Genomic DNA, 16923 nt, shown 5'->3' on the forward strand with positions numbered 1-16923 from the left:
TAAAGTCGAACCGGTCAAAAAACAGCGACCATCGGGCTTGTCTTGGGTTCAGGTATTGGTCTTGCTTCAAGAATGCTAAGTTTTTGTGATCGGTGTAAATCGTAACTGGATGGTTGGCTCCCTCCAACCACTGTCTCCATTCCTCCAGGGCAAGTTTCACTGCTAGCAACTCTTTATCACCAACACAGTAGTTGCTCTCTGCCGGGGAGAATTTCTTCGAGAAATACGAGCAGGGTAACAATTGTCCAGAATCAGAGTACTGGCTCAGCACGGCCCCCACGGCCACATTGGAGGCATCGACTTCCACCACAAAGGGCCGGCTGGGATCCGGATGCGAAGGCAGGTGTCTAACAAGAACACTTCCTTAAGGGCCTCGAAGGCTTGGCAGGCGGGAACAGGCCAATCTACCACGTTGGCCCCCTTTCGAGTGAGGGCAGTCAACAGGGCCACAATACGGGAGTAGTTCGGGATAAAGTGACGGTAGAAATTGGAAAAGCCAAGGAAGCGTTGCAACGCTTTAAGGCCCTTCGGCCGGGGCCAATTTTTAATTGCCACCACTTTCTCAGGATCCATTTGAAAGCCTGTTGCAGAGATTATGTAGCCCAGGAACGGCAGGGACGTCTTCTCAAAACTACATTTTTCCAGTTTCGTGTACAGACCATGCTCCCTAAGTATTTGGAGCACTTGACGGACATGCTGACGGTGTGAAGGCAGGTCCTGGGAGTAGACTAGCACATCATCGAGGTAAACAATTACGCAGGTGTTCAGAAGGTCCCGTAACACCTCATTCATAAAGTGCTGGAACACCGCCGGAGCATTACATAAGCCGAAAGGCATCACAAGATACTCGTAATGCCCAACTCTGGTATTAAAAGCGGTTTTCCACTCGTCTCCGGGACGAATTCTGACTAAGTTGTAAGCACCTCGTAAGTCCAACTTTGTGAAAATCTTCGCTCCCTGGAGCAAGCAGGAATGGAGCGAGTAGCCAGGCAGCTCACTCCAGGGCACAACGCAACAGGGAACCAGGAGGTAAACCCGTTGCAAGGCAAAGACTGAGTGTCCGCGGCCGGCTTATCAAGGCCATGGAGTCTGACGTCAGGAACTGGGCGGAGTCACCGATGGCGGGAAACGGCCTAGAAAAGTATCCAAGTGGCACACGCGCCTAGAAGCAGGGCGTCCATGGGAAGCTTCCTGGTGGCACGGCCCTCGCGGGGACGCCGCCGAACAGGGCGCAAACCAGGCCTCCAAAAGCGGGAGTAAGTCCAGGAGCACGGAGGTAAGGGTCTGGTCGCGGCGCTCGTGGCCAGAACCGCAACAATAAATTCATGTAATAAAAAACAAGTGCTATCTAATGGAGTGACATCGATGTGTAAATTAAAATCTCCTAATATAATGGAAGGTTTGTTTGGGTTAATAGTAGCAGTAAAAAATTCTATCAATGGTGAAATATTATGTTCTAAGAGACCTGGTGGACAATATAAAAGGCAGATTTGTAGTTGATCAGATTCAAATAGTGTCAATTCATAAGAACTAGGAAGATTGGAAGGAACTATATTAACATTGAAGGCTGTTTTTATAATTAGCATAATCCCACACCCCTCCCAACCCCCACGTCCCTTCTCTTGGAATAGAGAAAACATCATAATTTGCATTAGCCAATTGATTAACCAGAACGTTGTCGGTAGGTTTTAGCCACGTTTCAGTAATAGCAAAAAAATCTGGTCTTTTTTCATACAATATATCTGCAATCAAGGCTGTTTTCTTTGTTAAGGCCTGAATATTAATCAGAAAAAATGTCAAAAATAGACAGTTTTTAAGAGTGGTATTTTTGTTGCAAGGAATATCTATTAATGAACGCATATTCCGTTGTTTTTGCTTTTTTCCTCTTATAATTTATAATATTGTTTGATGAGAGCTTTCTATACTTTCCTTGATTCAAACATACTGTAATCTTTTGCTGTATGGAAATGATCTGGCAAATAATGTTAGCAAACATTGAAAAGCAGTTAAGAGAATTGAGGAGAGGTGTTAGGTAATTAAATTTGTGAGGCAGTGCATATATTTACTCAAGAGAAGTCTTGCCTCACCAGTCTGCTACATTATTTTTAAAAAGAGTTAATAAACATGTGGATAATGGTGAGTCAGTGGATCTAGTGTATCTGGGTTTTCAGAAAGCATTTCCAATATCCTATTGTGAAATGCAAACTGGTTAAAAGATAGGAAATAGAGTAAGACTAAATGGTCAGTTTTCTCAATGAAGGAAGGTAAATAATGGAGTGCCCTAGGATCTGTACTATAAATTTACTTCTGGTGATGTTGAGGATACTGGCAATGCATGTTACACCTTGGCCTTTTCTTTCCACAGGTGAGTAAGCTGCAGAATGAGTTAGCAGATGATTATCTTCTGTACCGTAATGAGTGTGATGCTCGCAAACTTCTTATCACAGATATCAATGAGCTGAAAGAGCAGCTGGAGGAGGAGGAGACAACGCCTACTATAGTTAAAAGTAATAAAGTCAATCTTTGCTTCCCTGCGATAACATTTTCAGATTTTGCGATAAGTGCCATACCTGTTGTATTTCCTGCATACAACCACTGGGGGACCATTGTTAATGGTCAGAGAGAGAGAGAGAGAAAGAGAGAGCGCCTAGTCATAATGCCCTCTCCCTAGTTAGGTATTTGTATCCCTAGATGAGATTTGTTCAATGTTCTCTCCACCTAGCTTGATGTTACCTAGGTAGAGAGTCCATCAAGCTAGGTTGAGAGAACCTTGCACAAATATAATCTTGGAGTGAGTTTCCTCACTCCGAAGGTCATCAAATCTTCATAAGAGACCACTGTTCTGTTCGTATGTCTTACATTGAATGTCAAAGTGGCTCCTAACCCCCTACACTAATACCTAAACCTCACCTCGAGTTACTAGGTGGGCCTCCCATAGGGATACAAATACCTATCTAGGTAGAGGGCATTATGGCTAGTCAGTCTCTCTCTCTCTCTCTCCCTCTCCTTCTCCTTCTCTCTCTCACTCTCTCTCTCATAGCTAGGCTGTTGCTCCAGGAGCTTCAAATCTACTACAACAGGTCTTTCAGGAGACATTGCAAAATGCACCAAAACCTTACCGCCCCATAACACAAGCTATCACACAGCTTAACGCTACTGAAAAAGGTGTAGTTAAAATCAGTGTTAAGTCTGTACAACAGCACTTCACAGACTGGCAAACCCAGCCCACTCCCTGCCCCTAACCCCTCCTCTTTTTCAAATTTGCATCGCACCATACGATATGGTGCGATGCACATCACCCCTATACTAAAAAACCTACCAGACTTTTAAAGAGCTGAGTGTTTGTATTTAATATTAACTGAACCTGCTGGTATACAGTGAACCTTTAACTGACCTCAGACTCAAGAATTTGGAAGATATCTGGAAGACCTGTAGGCTCTGCAAAGCCTATAATTAAAGGTCAGGAGGTTATCGATGGCAGATGGCTAGAACTGCATTCTTTTGCTTATCTGACTCCAAGAAATTCCAACTGAAATCAGAGTTTCTCCCTGCCCCTTGGAGATGAAGTGATTGATCTATCAACAGAATAAAGAAGTTCTGAAGAAACAGAGTACATCAAAGCAATGCTAGACAAAGGAACTTTTAAGAGGGGAGGAGATTTCTCAGGCTAGAGAAGGTCAGCTTATTACACTGTCATATTGCGTAAATGATCCTCGTCACAAGCATTTTCTATGTATGGTTTAAACCTATAAAAATAACAGCTCTTACAAGATACTGAGAGAGACAGGCTGTAGAGCTCTTATATTGAAGATCTGACTGTCTGTTTCTCCCAAGGATATGCAATAAAAAATTTATATTTGCTTCAATTAAATTCCTTGTGGTATCCTTGTATATCTGCAGATAAGCGCCGTTGTACAAAGTCAGATAATAAATACATTTTTGGTGACTGCCGCAGCACACTGCACCGACAATTTCAATGTGTTATCCACTATGACACCTAGATCTCTTTCTTGGGTTGTAGCACCTAATATGGAACCCAACATTGTGTAATTATAGCATGGGTTATTTTTCCTTATATGCATCACCTTGAACTTATCCACATTAAATTTCATCTGCCATTTGGATGCCCAATTTTCCAGTCTCACAAGGTCTTCCTGCAATTTATCACAATCTGCTTGTGATTTAACTACTCTGAACAATTTTGTGTCATCTGCAAACTTGATTATCTCACTCGTATTTCTTTCCAGATCATTTATAAATATATTGAAAAGTAAGGGTCCCAATACAGATCCCTGAGGCACTCCACTGTCCACTCCCTTCCACTGAGAAAATTGTCCATTTAATCCTACTCTCTGTTTCCTGTCTTTTAGCCAGTTTGCAATTCACGAAAGGACATCGCCACCTATCCCATGACTTTTTACTTTTCCTAGAAGCCTCTCATGAGTAACTTTGTCAAACGCCTTCTGAAAATCCAAGTATACTATATCTACCGGTTCACCTTTATCAACATGTTTATTAACTCCTTCAGTGTTAATGCGTAGACAGGAATTTGGAGGTTTAGGTTTGTCTAATATAAGGCTGTATAATATGGTGTGCAATTTATGGCACGTAGGAGATTGGATTATAAACACTAATTACTATAATCCGATAAAATGGGAAAGTAGTCAAGTAGCACCATTGAATCTATGGTACATTATTCATAGATCTCACTGCAGGTTGCCAATGCATTTGCAACAGAGTGTTTGTTATGGTTTTGATGAAGTTGTGAACTCCGGGCCGAGGTGAGAGATGTCTCCTCCCACAGGGAGGAGCCCCGTGGGCCTCACCATCAGTAGGTGTGGTCTCAGCGACGTAGGACACAGCTGTGAGAGAGATTTTATTAGGGAAAAAGATAGTACATAACCCGAGGAGTGGGAAATGTAATAAACACAGTATTGAGCAAATACAGTAGTCAAGATGATAATGTAGATACGAAGATCCAGTAGTGGCCCGCAGCGCGGGATACTCCAGGAGATTCCTGCAGGCTGATGGAAGTACCTCTGAGTACAGATCCTGAAGTGGCCCGCAGCGCAGGGTATGTCGAGGAAACTGTACTATCGATGTGAAGGAGATGGAGGTCTGTGATACAGGAACCAGGCCGTAGACCTTGTATGGATGGAGTGATATCCTGAGGCCCAGGATGAGTAGCGTAAATAGGCTGAAGAACGGAGGTGGCCCGAGGAATGGGGTACACCGTGGAATCATCAGTGAGGCTGATAGAAGTTAGAGAACGTACACACACAAGGATGTCCCAGCAGAGATACCCGTGGAGCGGGTCAGGAAGTCCTAGGCAGGAAGGCCCTCTGAGGAGCGGATAGCCAAGACGCGGAAGAGCCCACAAGGAGCGGGTACTCAGAGCATCCGAATGCCAGGAGGAGAGTCTGGAATAGAAGATCCAAGTTAAAGCGGATTTGACAAGTGAGAGAACTCCTTGCTAACCAGTCTTAGCAATGGTCAGTATAAGTACACTAGTGGTGCTGACGACATCGGGAGGGGACATCCCCGAGGTTCCTGCCGTGACATATACGTAAGGAGGCCCTGCGCGCGTGCCCAGGTGATTCCAGAAGTAAGATGGCGGTCGGCAGCCCCCATGCTATCCTGGGGTCACTGGGGAAATCGGCGTTGGTTGGTGGAGGCCGCCATTCTCCCAATGATTGACGGTGCAGGGAAAAAAGAGGTGAGCATGAGAAGTCGCAGCCGCCTGCGACCGACGGGTGCAACAGTGTTCTCATAGTCCCCATCATTAAAACGTGAAAATGGTTTTCTGGAAAGTTAAATTTAGATTATCAGCTATCCCATTTTTTAGCAATTTCTGTAATGTGTATTTTATTCCTGGTTCATAGACTAAGGCATTACAAGACTGGCATGAGAAGGGGCTGGAATTAGTTTTCCACACCTTCACTGAAGATGGGGAAATTTGAACCTTTCATGATCTCTGTCAAAGTTTTAATATCTTTTCAAAACAAAGCTACACTTATCTGCAGTTTTTTGCATTCAGCAGTCCACTGGACGGGCCCGCAGGACGCTGCTCTTTCTTCCAGCCATGTGCCCTCTCCAAACACCTCTGATGCTGGGGCTGACCCCTGAATGGCCACGCAGCTGACTGCCGCGTCTGAGAGGCCGATGCAGTGTAAGGGGGTGAGACACCAACGCTGGCTCTGGGCTGCCCTAGGCGCACGCGCGCCCGACTTCCTGCAATTTACAGGGAACTTCCCTGTAGTACCCGCTGATGACTTAAGGGATCCCCTCTTATTTAAGTCTCACTTTCCTTGCACTCCCCACCTCGGAAATAGGTCGTCTCTTCAGAGAAATGCATTGCTTCAGTGGTTTCCTGACTTCTGTTCCTGATTCCTGCTGTGTTCCTGAGTTCCTGTGTCTTGGTCCTGGTTCTGCTGGCTGTCTGGTTCGTCTTGAGTTCTTGTCTTCCTGGTCAGTTTTTCCTTGTCTGTCTTCAGTGTCCCTCGTCACTCCTGTGGCCCCTCAACCTTCTCTTAATTCTTTGTCCCCTTGGATTGGACTTCTGGCTTGACCTTGGATTGGACTTTGATGCTGCTTGACATCCGCCTGCCTCTGACCACCCTTTGTTTATTGTTGTTTACCGAACGCCGCCTCGCCCGACCTCTGCCTGAATCTCGATCTTGTGAGCACTCTGCCCGCCTTGACTACAGCCTGAACCAACTCTAATTGCCTGCTGTTTGCCCTGACCGCTGCTTGACCTGACTCTGATTTCCTCTGTGCTGGCCCACAACATCTTCCACATGATGGATCTTCACCTCCACAGAGGCCCGCGCCTAAGTCCACTCGGCCCTAGCACCCGAGGGCTCAACCTAAGGGGAACAAGGGCTGGTATTGGTGAAGCTCCAGTTAGGCCTCTGCTTCAGCCAGCTCCATCTGCTGATGGGGGCCTCCAAGGCTCCTTCCTGCCGGTTGTGTCAACTCCCCCTCAGCCCAAGAGTCCACTTTCACAACACAATTGAAACATTATTTACAGGCACTAGATTTTGTAGCGTTATAAGGGGAGCAGAGGGAAATGTTGGTAGATTTATTTGATATAGAGGACCCTAGCCGTCACACTATTTCTTTTTTGTACAAATCATTGCAGAAGGAACCGGGGATATCAGGATATTCCACAGTAGTGCGGGAGTGGAAAGAAGAATTGGGAGAAGATTTCTCAAATCAATATATTTCTGCCTGTCTCAAAGATACAAATGATTACACCAAATATGTGTTTGAGAGAAACTCAATTTAAATTTCTTTAATGGGCATATTGTTCCCAGAATCAGGCATATAGGTGTGCATTAACAGATTCTAACACATGTAAGAAGTGTGGACGAGATTTGGGAACCTTGGGTCATAGCTTCTGGCAATGTATACATGTATAACATTACTGGAAAGAGATACAAAGTTACATTGCTTAAATAATGGGAGTGACAATAGCTTTGGCAATGCAGCCATTCCTATTTGATGATCTGAAAATATATCAATTTTAGTTAAGAGATGTAAAGCATTGGGAAGAAAAGTCCTTTTGATGGCTGAAAAATATATATTACACAACTGGTTGTCTTCAGAAGCACCTACACGAGGGCAACTTCTGGTAATCTGGTGCATAGTGTGTTATGGAAACATATGTAGAGCAAAGGACATAACAAGAAAGCATAGAGTTTTTCTGTTAAAATGGGACTCTTATTTACAAACTTTACCTATTCGAGACAGAAGTTTGATTTTAAATGATATGCATATCTAGAACTGATATGAAATGTGCAGTGGTGAAGGAAGACTAACTTGTATCCAAACTTATCCTGTGTTATGGTTGAGCAGTGTTTGGGTGGATTCTTGGGTACTGTGGCAGCTGACCACGCCCACGAGGAGGAGCCCCATGGGGAGCCACTGTACTGGGCTAGACTCGGGATGCACAAACACAGAGTTAGATCTTTTATTATACAGCTTGAAGTATTCCACTAGAAGTGGCAGTAGTGAGGTGATCCAGAGGTAGCAATCCAGGGACCCACGGCAGAGGGAACCCGTCTCACCAAGTTGGTATAAGGAGATTCTGGTGTAAGTTTCCCAGTACGGCAATGCTGTAGATGAGATAGACTGAGAATTAGATTACTCACTAGATGGTAGCTGTAAGGTTGGCGATTCCACCAGGCTGAAGTAGATGGTAACAGGCACCGAGGCAGGGAGAGCAGGCCCTCGAGGAGCGAGTACCTGATCCCAGTAAGGCACCTGAAAGGAAAGCAGAGGTCCCACGAGGAACGGGTACCCAGGTTAGTGAATACCCCAGAGGGCAAGAGAGAACTTCCAGCAGCAGCACGGAAGCAGCAGAGTAGCTTAGACTGGACGAGTCCAATCCATACGATCCGTATCACGATCCTTGCTAACTCAATGAGCTAGCAAACAAGCGTAGGCTAAATACCTGGATGGTGTGATGTCACTTGAGGGTGACGCCCCCAAGGTTCGCGCCATAGCTGGAATAAAGATGTGGGTAGCACGTGCATGTGCGTGCACCCTAGGAGACCCTTGGGAGAAACATGGTGGGAGTCCACGCCATAGCTGTTCCGGGGACGCCGCAGAGAGCGGCTTGCAGATTCGGCGGTGGCCATCTTCCCAAGGCTAGCAGGGAGAGCAGAGAAAAAGGTGAGGCACAAGAGTTGAAGCCGTCTGAAACTGACGGACGCAACATCCCGATGCTGTGTTTAGAGGGAATTGGGGAGGGGGAAGGGGGCATTACACAGGAGGGGAAAACTGATTATTTCCTGTCGTGTAGCCAGATGGACTCAGAACAAGTGGGTATAGTGTGCTCGTGCTAGCAGTTGGAGACGGATCTGACGTCAGCACGGGTACATATACCCCCACAGGAAGTGAAGCTCTTCAGTAATTTCCGTCTCCAAAGCAGTTTGGAGAGCCTGCACGCTCGCTGAGCGTGTTTCCAATCTACTTTCTACTTCTACTTACTAAAATTTCTACAGGAACATCGAGCCCCGCACTCCTGCGGTGATACCAATCGGTCCCTCCCCCAGTAGAGTTTCCCGAGGTGATTTCCGTGGTCCCTCGGAGGTTTCGGCCTCGGTCCGGTGGCCGAATCGCGGCAGGGACCCAGCCCCCCAAGCGAGACTTGGGCGGCCTGAGAGGCGCCTCGGTCCCGGCGTGGACTTGGGAGGCAGCGGGTGCATTCCTCAAGCGCGGCAGTGAAGGTATTCCCCCTCTTCCCCCGCAGCCGGAGACCGCCCAGGTTTCAGCCGGGAAGCGCCAAGGATCAGGTAAGGCGCATAACTTTACTTTTGGGTCTCCGAAGTACGAGGATCGGCGGCGTTGCCTGTAGGCGGCATGCTGCGGAGGTCGCCATTTTGTCGGCCCTATTCAGGTATTGAGCGCCCATGATAGGCGCCTGTATCGTATTGCCTATTGCTGAGCATATATTGTATTGAGCGTATATTGCTGAGCGCATATTGTATTGTGCGTATATTGCTGAGCGCATATGGTTTTGAGCGTATATTGCTGACCGCGTATTATTGAGCGCATGTTGTATTACGTGTATATTGCTGCCCGCATATTATTGAGCGCATATTGTATTCAGCGTATATTGCTGTCCGCATATTATTGAGCGCATATTGTATTAAGCGTATGTTGCTGACCGCATAGTATTGAGCGCATATTATATTGAGCGTATATTGCTGACCGCATAGTATTGAGCGCATATTGTATTAAGCGTATACTGCTGACCGCATATTATTGAGCGCATATTGTATTAAGCGTATATAGCCGCTTATTCTTGAGCGCATATTATTGAGCGCATATTATATTGAGCGCATATTCTATTAAGCGCATATTGCTGCCGCATATTAATCTGCGCATAATCTTCAGCGCGCAATGGAACAATCGAATGCCCCGGTGTCCCCGGCGGCAGCACCTCCTGCTTCTGGCGTGAAAGCTCTCGGCCTCTGCTCAGCATGCCAGCTCAGAGCCACGCACAGCGAGGAGCCAGACTCCCTTTGTGCCCAATGTGAGGAGGCAGTGGGAGCCTCGGGCCAGGACCAGTCTCAACCGAGGTTTGTTGACAGTTCCCCAGGGGCCACCCCGGATCTCGCAGGCAGTCTCGAACAACCTGGAATCCCGGGGGACCTGGTACCCCGACGACTTGAGACCACCTCTATTTCATGAGTGGATCTCTTTAAGGGGATCCATGCTTTTGTACAAATGCAATCAGCTTCCCGTCCAGGCCCTGCTGTGGCTGTTGCTGCTGCTCCTGTTGCTGCTCCGGCGGATCCTGCCCCTGGACCTTCGCGCCCTTATCGTGGGCAAGCACACCCGCCTGCGGGCGGTCCGATTCAGGCGGACCCTGATGTCTCGGAGACTGAATCAGAACTCTCCGAGGAGGGGGAACTTCCCTCGGGGATGGAGCCATATCGAACCATGAGGCGGTTCTTTCCCAAGGAAGATCTCTCCGACCTAGTATGTCAGTGCCTGGCGGAGTTGGATATTGCGGGCCCCAGCACTACGGTGCCATCTACCCAGAACCCTCTGCTGGAAGGTCTTCGTCCTACAGCCCGCCATTTTCCCTTCTTACAAGCCGCACAGCAATTGATAGATCTGGAATGGGCAGCACCGGCGGCCTCGTTCAAAGGGGGTCGGGGCCTGATAGGCATGTACCCCCTGGATCCGGCAATCAAGGAGATGCTGGCGTGCCCTCAGGTGGACGCCTTGGTTAGCGCGGTGGTCAAGCGCACTACCATTCCAGTTGAGGGGGGAGCGACCCTCAAGGAGGCTCATGACAGGCGACTGGACGCCATCCTGAAACACATTTGAGGTGGCAGCTCTATCTTTGCGAATCGCAACCTGCTGCACAGTGGTGACGCGATCCTGTTTGTCACAGGTTAGGAACAATGCTCCGGCGGCAGACATGGAGTCCTCTCTTTCGTTCCTCACGGATGCCGCATCCGACTTAGTCCGTACTACAGCCAAGGGGATCTCATCTTCCGTAGCTGCTAGGAGGCAGCTCTGGATTCGGAATTGGTCAGCGGATGCTCCTTCGAAGACACGCCTCACCAGAATGCCCTTTAGGGGTTCTTTCCTGTTCGGCAATGACCTGGATAAACTGGCCAGCACATGGGGTGCCTCTCCAATACCTCGACTGCTGGACGACAGGTTCAAGAGGAACCAGCGCGCCTTTCCAAGGCCTTCCAGAGGCAGACGTTCTCAGCGCTTCATTCCCTATAGGGGTCGCTACCAGGCACCTTGTCCTCAGGCCAGGAATCAGTCCTTTCGACCCAAGCAGCAGAAGAGGGGAGCCGGCTCGGGTTCAGGCCCTGGCCGCGCCTCCCAATGAGAATCAACCGACCCATCCGGGGGACGGGGCCATAGGGGGCAGGTTAACCCTCTTCTACCCCAGATGGGTTGAGATTACATCGGACCAGTGGGTCCTCGCCATCATCCGAGAGGGTTATTTTCTGGACTTCCATCATCTCCCTCCAGACAGGTTTGTGGAATCTTCGTGTCCAATCCACAAGAAGGCAGCATTGGAAGCTACCCTGGCGAGGCTCCTGTCCTTGAAAGCCATAGACCCGGTACCTGCACGGGAAATGAATTCTGGGCATTATTCCATTTATTTCATGGTACCCAAGAAGGAGGGCACTTTTCGGCCCGTACTGGACCTCAAGTCAGTCAATCGATACTTACAGGTCCCGAGGTTTCGCATGGAAACTCTGCGCTCAGTCAAGAACGCAGTACAGCCAGGAGAATTCCTCACGGCCTTAGACTTGTCAGAAGCCTACCTGCATATCCCGATTCATCAGGATCATCAGCGCTACCTACGCTTCAAGGTGCTGGGACGCCACTTCCAGTTCAGGGCTTTGCCCTTCGGGCTGGCCACGTTGCTGCGGACCTTCACCAAGGTGATCGTAGTGGTAGCAGCGGCGCTCAGACGGGAAGGGATCCTTGTCCATCCCTACCTAGACGATTGGCTGATCAGGGCGAAATCACGAGAAGAGAGCCTTCGGGCAACAACCAGAATGATCGCCCTTCTGGAAAGCCTGGGATGGGTAGTCAACCTAAACAAGAGTTGCCTACAGCCTTCCCAATCTCTGGAATATCTGGGAGTTCAGTTCGACACCCAGGCAGACACAGTCAGTCTCACTACCAAGAGAAGATCGAAACTTCAGACGCATCTCCGGTCTTTGATGGGAGCCAGTCGGCCCACAGCTTGGGATTATCTGCAGGTTCTCGGTCTCATGGCATCCACCCTGGAAGTGGTTCCCTGGGCAAGGGCCCATATGAGACCTCTACAACGCTCCCTGCTCTCTCGATGGAGCCCCCGATTCCGGAACTACTCCATGCATCTACCTCTACCAGCCAGAGTGCGGACGCAGCTACGGTGGTGGTTGCAGCCCAACCACACGAGCAGGGGATCGAAGATGTCCTCCCCCACGTGGATTCTGCTCACCACAGATGCCAGCCTCAGCGGATGGGGAACACATTGCGAAGAACTCACCGCCCAAGGGCGGTGGAACAGAGAAGAAGCGGGGTGGAACATCAACTGTCTAGAGGCACGGGCAGTCCGATTAGCCTGCCTACGATTTGCTCACAGACTGAGGAACAGAGCAGTCAGAGTGATGTCAGACAACGCCACCACGGTGGCATACATCAACCGACAGGGCGGAACCAGAAGCCAACAGGTGTCCCTTGAGATAGCCCCGCTGATGGCTTGGGCAGAGGCGAATCTTCAGGACATCTCCGCCGTCCACATTGCCGGAAGGGACAACACCACGGCGGACTTCCTCAGCAGAGAAAGCCTAAATCCAGGGGAATGGCAGCTGTCGCCAACAGCCTTCCAGATGATTGTGGATCACTGGGGGATTCTGGACATGGACCTACTAGCGGACAGGTCCAATGCTCAAGTACCCAGATACTTCAGCCGCAAGCGAGATCCGTTCCCTCAAGGGATCGACGCCCTGGTTCAGCCATGGCCTCCAGGGGCCCTGCTATATGCCTTTCCTCCGTGGCCCCTGCTGGGCACCCTTATCCACAAGAATCAGAAGTACCGGGGCCTAGTTCTTCTAGTGGCACCAGATTGGCCAAGAAGACCCTGGTACGCGGACATGAGAAGACTACTGGCAGGGGAGCCTCTTCCCCTGCCTCCGCTCCGGGACCTGCTACGTCAAGGTCCCATCCTTCACGAAGATCCAGCTCAGTTCTCTCTTACAGTCTGGCCATTGAAAGGGCTAGACTGAAGAAAAGAGGTTACTCAGAGCCAGTGATAGATACACTCCTCCGAGCTTGCAAGTCTTCCACATCCCTCACCTATGTCAGGATCTGGAGAGTATTCGAAGACTGATGCGACACTCACGGCACCAATCCGCATGGGACCACAATCCCTATTGTTTTGGATTTCCTGCAGGATGGACTTCAGAAGGGTCTCTCCCTCAGCTCCATCAAGGTTCAGGTGGCTGCGCTGTCTTGCTATGGTCCCAGGGGGGATGGCAAGACCATTGCCACGCACCCAGATGTTTCTCGCTTCCTGAAAGGAGTCAAGGACATTCGTCCGCCACTGAAGTGGCCAGTGCCTTTGTGGAACCTCAACATTGTTTTGGATTTCCTCGCGGGATCCACCTTCAGACCCCTTCGGGGCCTGTCTCTCCATTCTCTTACTTTGAAGATGGTGTTCTTGCTGGCTGTATGTTCAGCATGCCGCATCTCAGAGCTCCAAGCACTGTCTTGCCGTGATCCTTTTCTCAGAATCACTCCTGAGGCTATCCATCTTCGCACAGTTCCATCCTTCTTGCCTAAGGTAGTCTCACAATTTCACCTCAACCAGATCATATCCTTGCCAACTACGGCAGGCCTGAAGAAATCAGAAGACGGGCGTTTGCTACGCCATCTCGACATTGGCAGATTGCTGCCCACATATCTGAAAATGACAGAAGCGGTACCACAGACGGACCATCTGTTTGTCCTTCACAGCGGGAAGAAACAAGGTGAAGCGGCCTCTCGGCCCACCATCGCCCGCTGGATCAAAGAAGTTATCAGAGCAGCCTACGTAGAGGCCGGGAAGTCACCGCCTCTTCAAGTCAAGGCTCATTCTACCAGAGCCCAAGCGCATCTTGGGCTGAAGCTAGGATGCTGTCGCCTGCAGAAATATGTAAAGCGGCGACATGGTCCTCCCTCCACACCTTCTCCAGGTTCTACCGTCTGGATGTCCAGGCCAGGGAGGACACAGCATTTGCGAGGGCGGTCTTACACGGTCCTCAGGCAGCCTCCCGCCCAGTCCGGGAGTAAAGCTTTTGTACATCCCACTTGTTCTGAGTCCATCTGGCTACACGACAGGAAATGGTGAGATTACTTACCTGATAATCTCATTTTCCTTAGTGTAGACAGATGGACTCAGCATCCCGCCCAGCTGCCTGTATACATTGGTTTCACCGATTCAAGGTAAGCCTTATCACTTCTTACATGAGTGCGTCCACTCTGCCAGGTGTCGACGCCTTCCGGTTTGGAATGCTGGCGGTCTCCAGCTCCTATCAATCGGTCAGGGGAATCCGGTTTTCACTATTGCATTGATTGTCAGCACACAGGTATCCATAACAGCTTTTGCAAGGAAGGTTACTGAAGAGCTTCACTTCCTGTGGGGGTATATGTACCCGTGCTGAAGTCAGATCCATCTCCAACTGCTAGCACGAGCACACTATACCCACTTGTTCTGAGTCCATCTGTCTACACTAAGGAAAACGAGATTATCAGGTAAGTAATCTCACCATTTTCACTTGTTATTTAAACCTGAGAGGGTGCAGAACAAAACCATCCTCAAATGTTTTGTATTGTATTGAGTCTGCAAATGTTTAATAAAAAGATTTAAACATAAAGGAGTAGATTTTTAAAAAATACTTGAGCGTGCACACATGGACGCGCGATTTTATAACATGAGCATGCTGGTGCACACATATTATAAAATCGGGGGCAGCGCGCTGCAAGGGGAGATTAAATTTGGCAACTTTCGCATGGCAACGCATTATGGCCTTCCCCAATTCCCTCCCAGTCTCCTCCCAGTCTGCTCCAATTAAGGAGCGGACTGGGAGGGAACTTCCCTACCCTAGCCCCCTTTCCCCTTCCCCTCTCCTCCCCATCCTCTAAACCTAATCTACTGTACCTTTTTTTTGGTTTTTTAAGTTGCTGCTCCTCTGGAGCAGAAGCAACTTGCGTGCGCTGGCCGACTGCCGGCATGCACTCCCCCAGCATAGTAGCAAATGGCTGCTGTACTGGCGCCTTCAGCCCCACCTCTCCCCGTCCCCCAAACTGCCCATCTCTGCCCCCCGGACCGCCCCCTTTTCAGGCGGTCCAGGGGGCAGAGACGGGCACGTGTAAAACCCCGGGATTTACACGTGCCGGGGTTTTAAAATCCGGTCAAAAATGTGCTCACTTGCAGGTGTAAAACACCAACAAGTCCTAAGGAAAACACATGAATAACATTTCCTCGTTTAACTGCTTAAAATTAGGAGCACACATAATCTCAAAGGCTAACTACTTCCCCTTCAGGGTCTCTTAATTCTTAAGGGAGTTATGTATTTTCTGCCATTTAATTCTATGTAAAGCTATTTCTTGAGAGTTACTTAATTTTTCTCCCTTTAAAGTTTTCTTGGCTCTCTCTCATGATTTGCATTACTAAGGTTTGGAAGACAGTATATATTTGTTTTTCTGTCAATAAGCAGGCTGAATTACCTTGCTATTTGGTGACATCATCGGACGGTGCACCAATTCAGACATTCTCTTCAAAGATCAAAGTCTTCAGTACTGTGCATGTGTGGCTCTTCACGGCAGTTATTTTTCTTCTGCGTTCTAGTACGGACGCGTTTTTCTTCACTCTTCTCAAAGACTATTTTTCAAAACAATAGCACTTTTAAGTGCTTACATGGCTGTGAGAAAACCCAGCTTCAAACGTTGTCAGTGTGGACAAGTAATGTCCGTCACTGACAACCACAGTTATTGTTATCTCTGTCTGGGGCCTGACCATGACTAAGCGTCATGTCGGGACTACAGATGCATGTCGCCGAGAGCCCAGAGACAAAGGGCTGCTAAAATAGCGAGCCTTTGACAGAGCCACTCACCAGACTTTAGCTCATATGCTCCTACCCCTGGTACGTTCAATTCAAAGTGGGCTCATAATTTGCTCAGAAGATCCTCCTCAGCTGAACGAAAAAAGCATCCGCCCAAATCAGACCCTTCAAAAGTACAAAAGAACCAGGAGGGTAAGGATCCTGACTCGGATGTGCAGTATGCACCACAAAAAACCTGACACAACGCCAAAGCCAGCACAACCATCTCAGGAGGATACTGCATTGACAAACAGAGACGACGCTTCGGTGCCATTCGACGCACACAAATCAAATTATTCTGCTTCAATGCAGATTGCGTCGCGACCACATAAACATGACGCATTGACGCAATCCCATCATCATGATTCTTTGCATTCTCGACACAGAAACCCTGACACACTGACGCATTTGCGTCATCATATGAATCCTTCCTCAAAGGATGAACATAAAACAATGCATGCATCATCCAATTCAAAAAATAAATCGCCATCAAGGGCTCATATGACAAAATACCCCATTTTGGATATTTTATCAAAACCTCCATTGGTCTGTCCTCAAAAACCACTCTCGATCAGTTCAACCTCTTTGCAGAGTGCTTGATCTGAATGCTCAGGACTATCTTCGCATTCCCTTCATAAATCAACTCATTTACAGGAGGAGCTGACACCAAGAACCTTACCTCCTAGACAGGATCATGTCTCTTGGATCCCCCAACCACCTTCAGATATCCTCCTTGCAGGCATAAGCCACAAGAAGTTGCCACCACAAATTTTACAATAAAAGACTCAAACTCAAAAAGACC

At 48.6% G+C, this 16923-nt stretch overlaps 1 protein-coding gene across 1 annotated transcript in view; it reads left to right on the forward strand.

Moving 5' to 3' along the window:
* TSNAXIP1 (translin associated factor X interacting protein 1) overlaps positions 1–16923 on the forward strand; it is a 265687-nt gene that overhangs the window by 86090 nt on the left and 162674 nt on the right. Inside the window, exon 7 of the mRNA XM_029608818.1 lies at positions 2366–2507. Coding sequence (XP_029464678.1) covers positions 2366–2507 — 142 coding nt within the window. The remainder of the gene's footprint in view (positions 1–2365; positions 2508–16923) is intronic.

The sequence above is a fragment of the Rhinatrema bivittatum genome, chromosome 7 (genome assembly GCF_901001135.1).
Source record: "Rhinatrema bivittatum chromosome 7, aRhiBiv1.1, whole genome shotgun sequence".
NCBI classification, from domain to species: Eukaryota; Metazoa; Chordata; class Amphibia; order Gymnophiona; family Rhinatrematidae; genus Rhinatrema; species Rhinatrema bivittatum.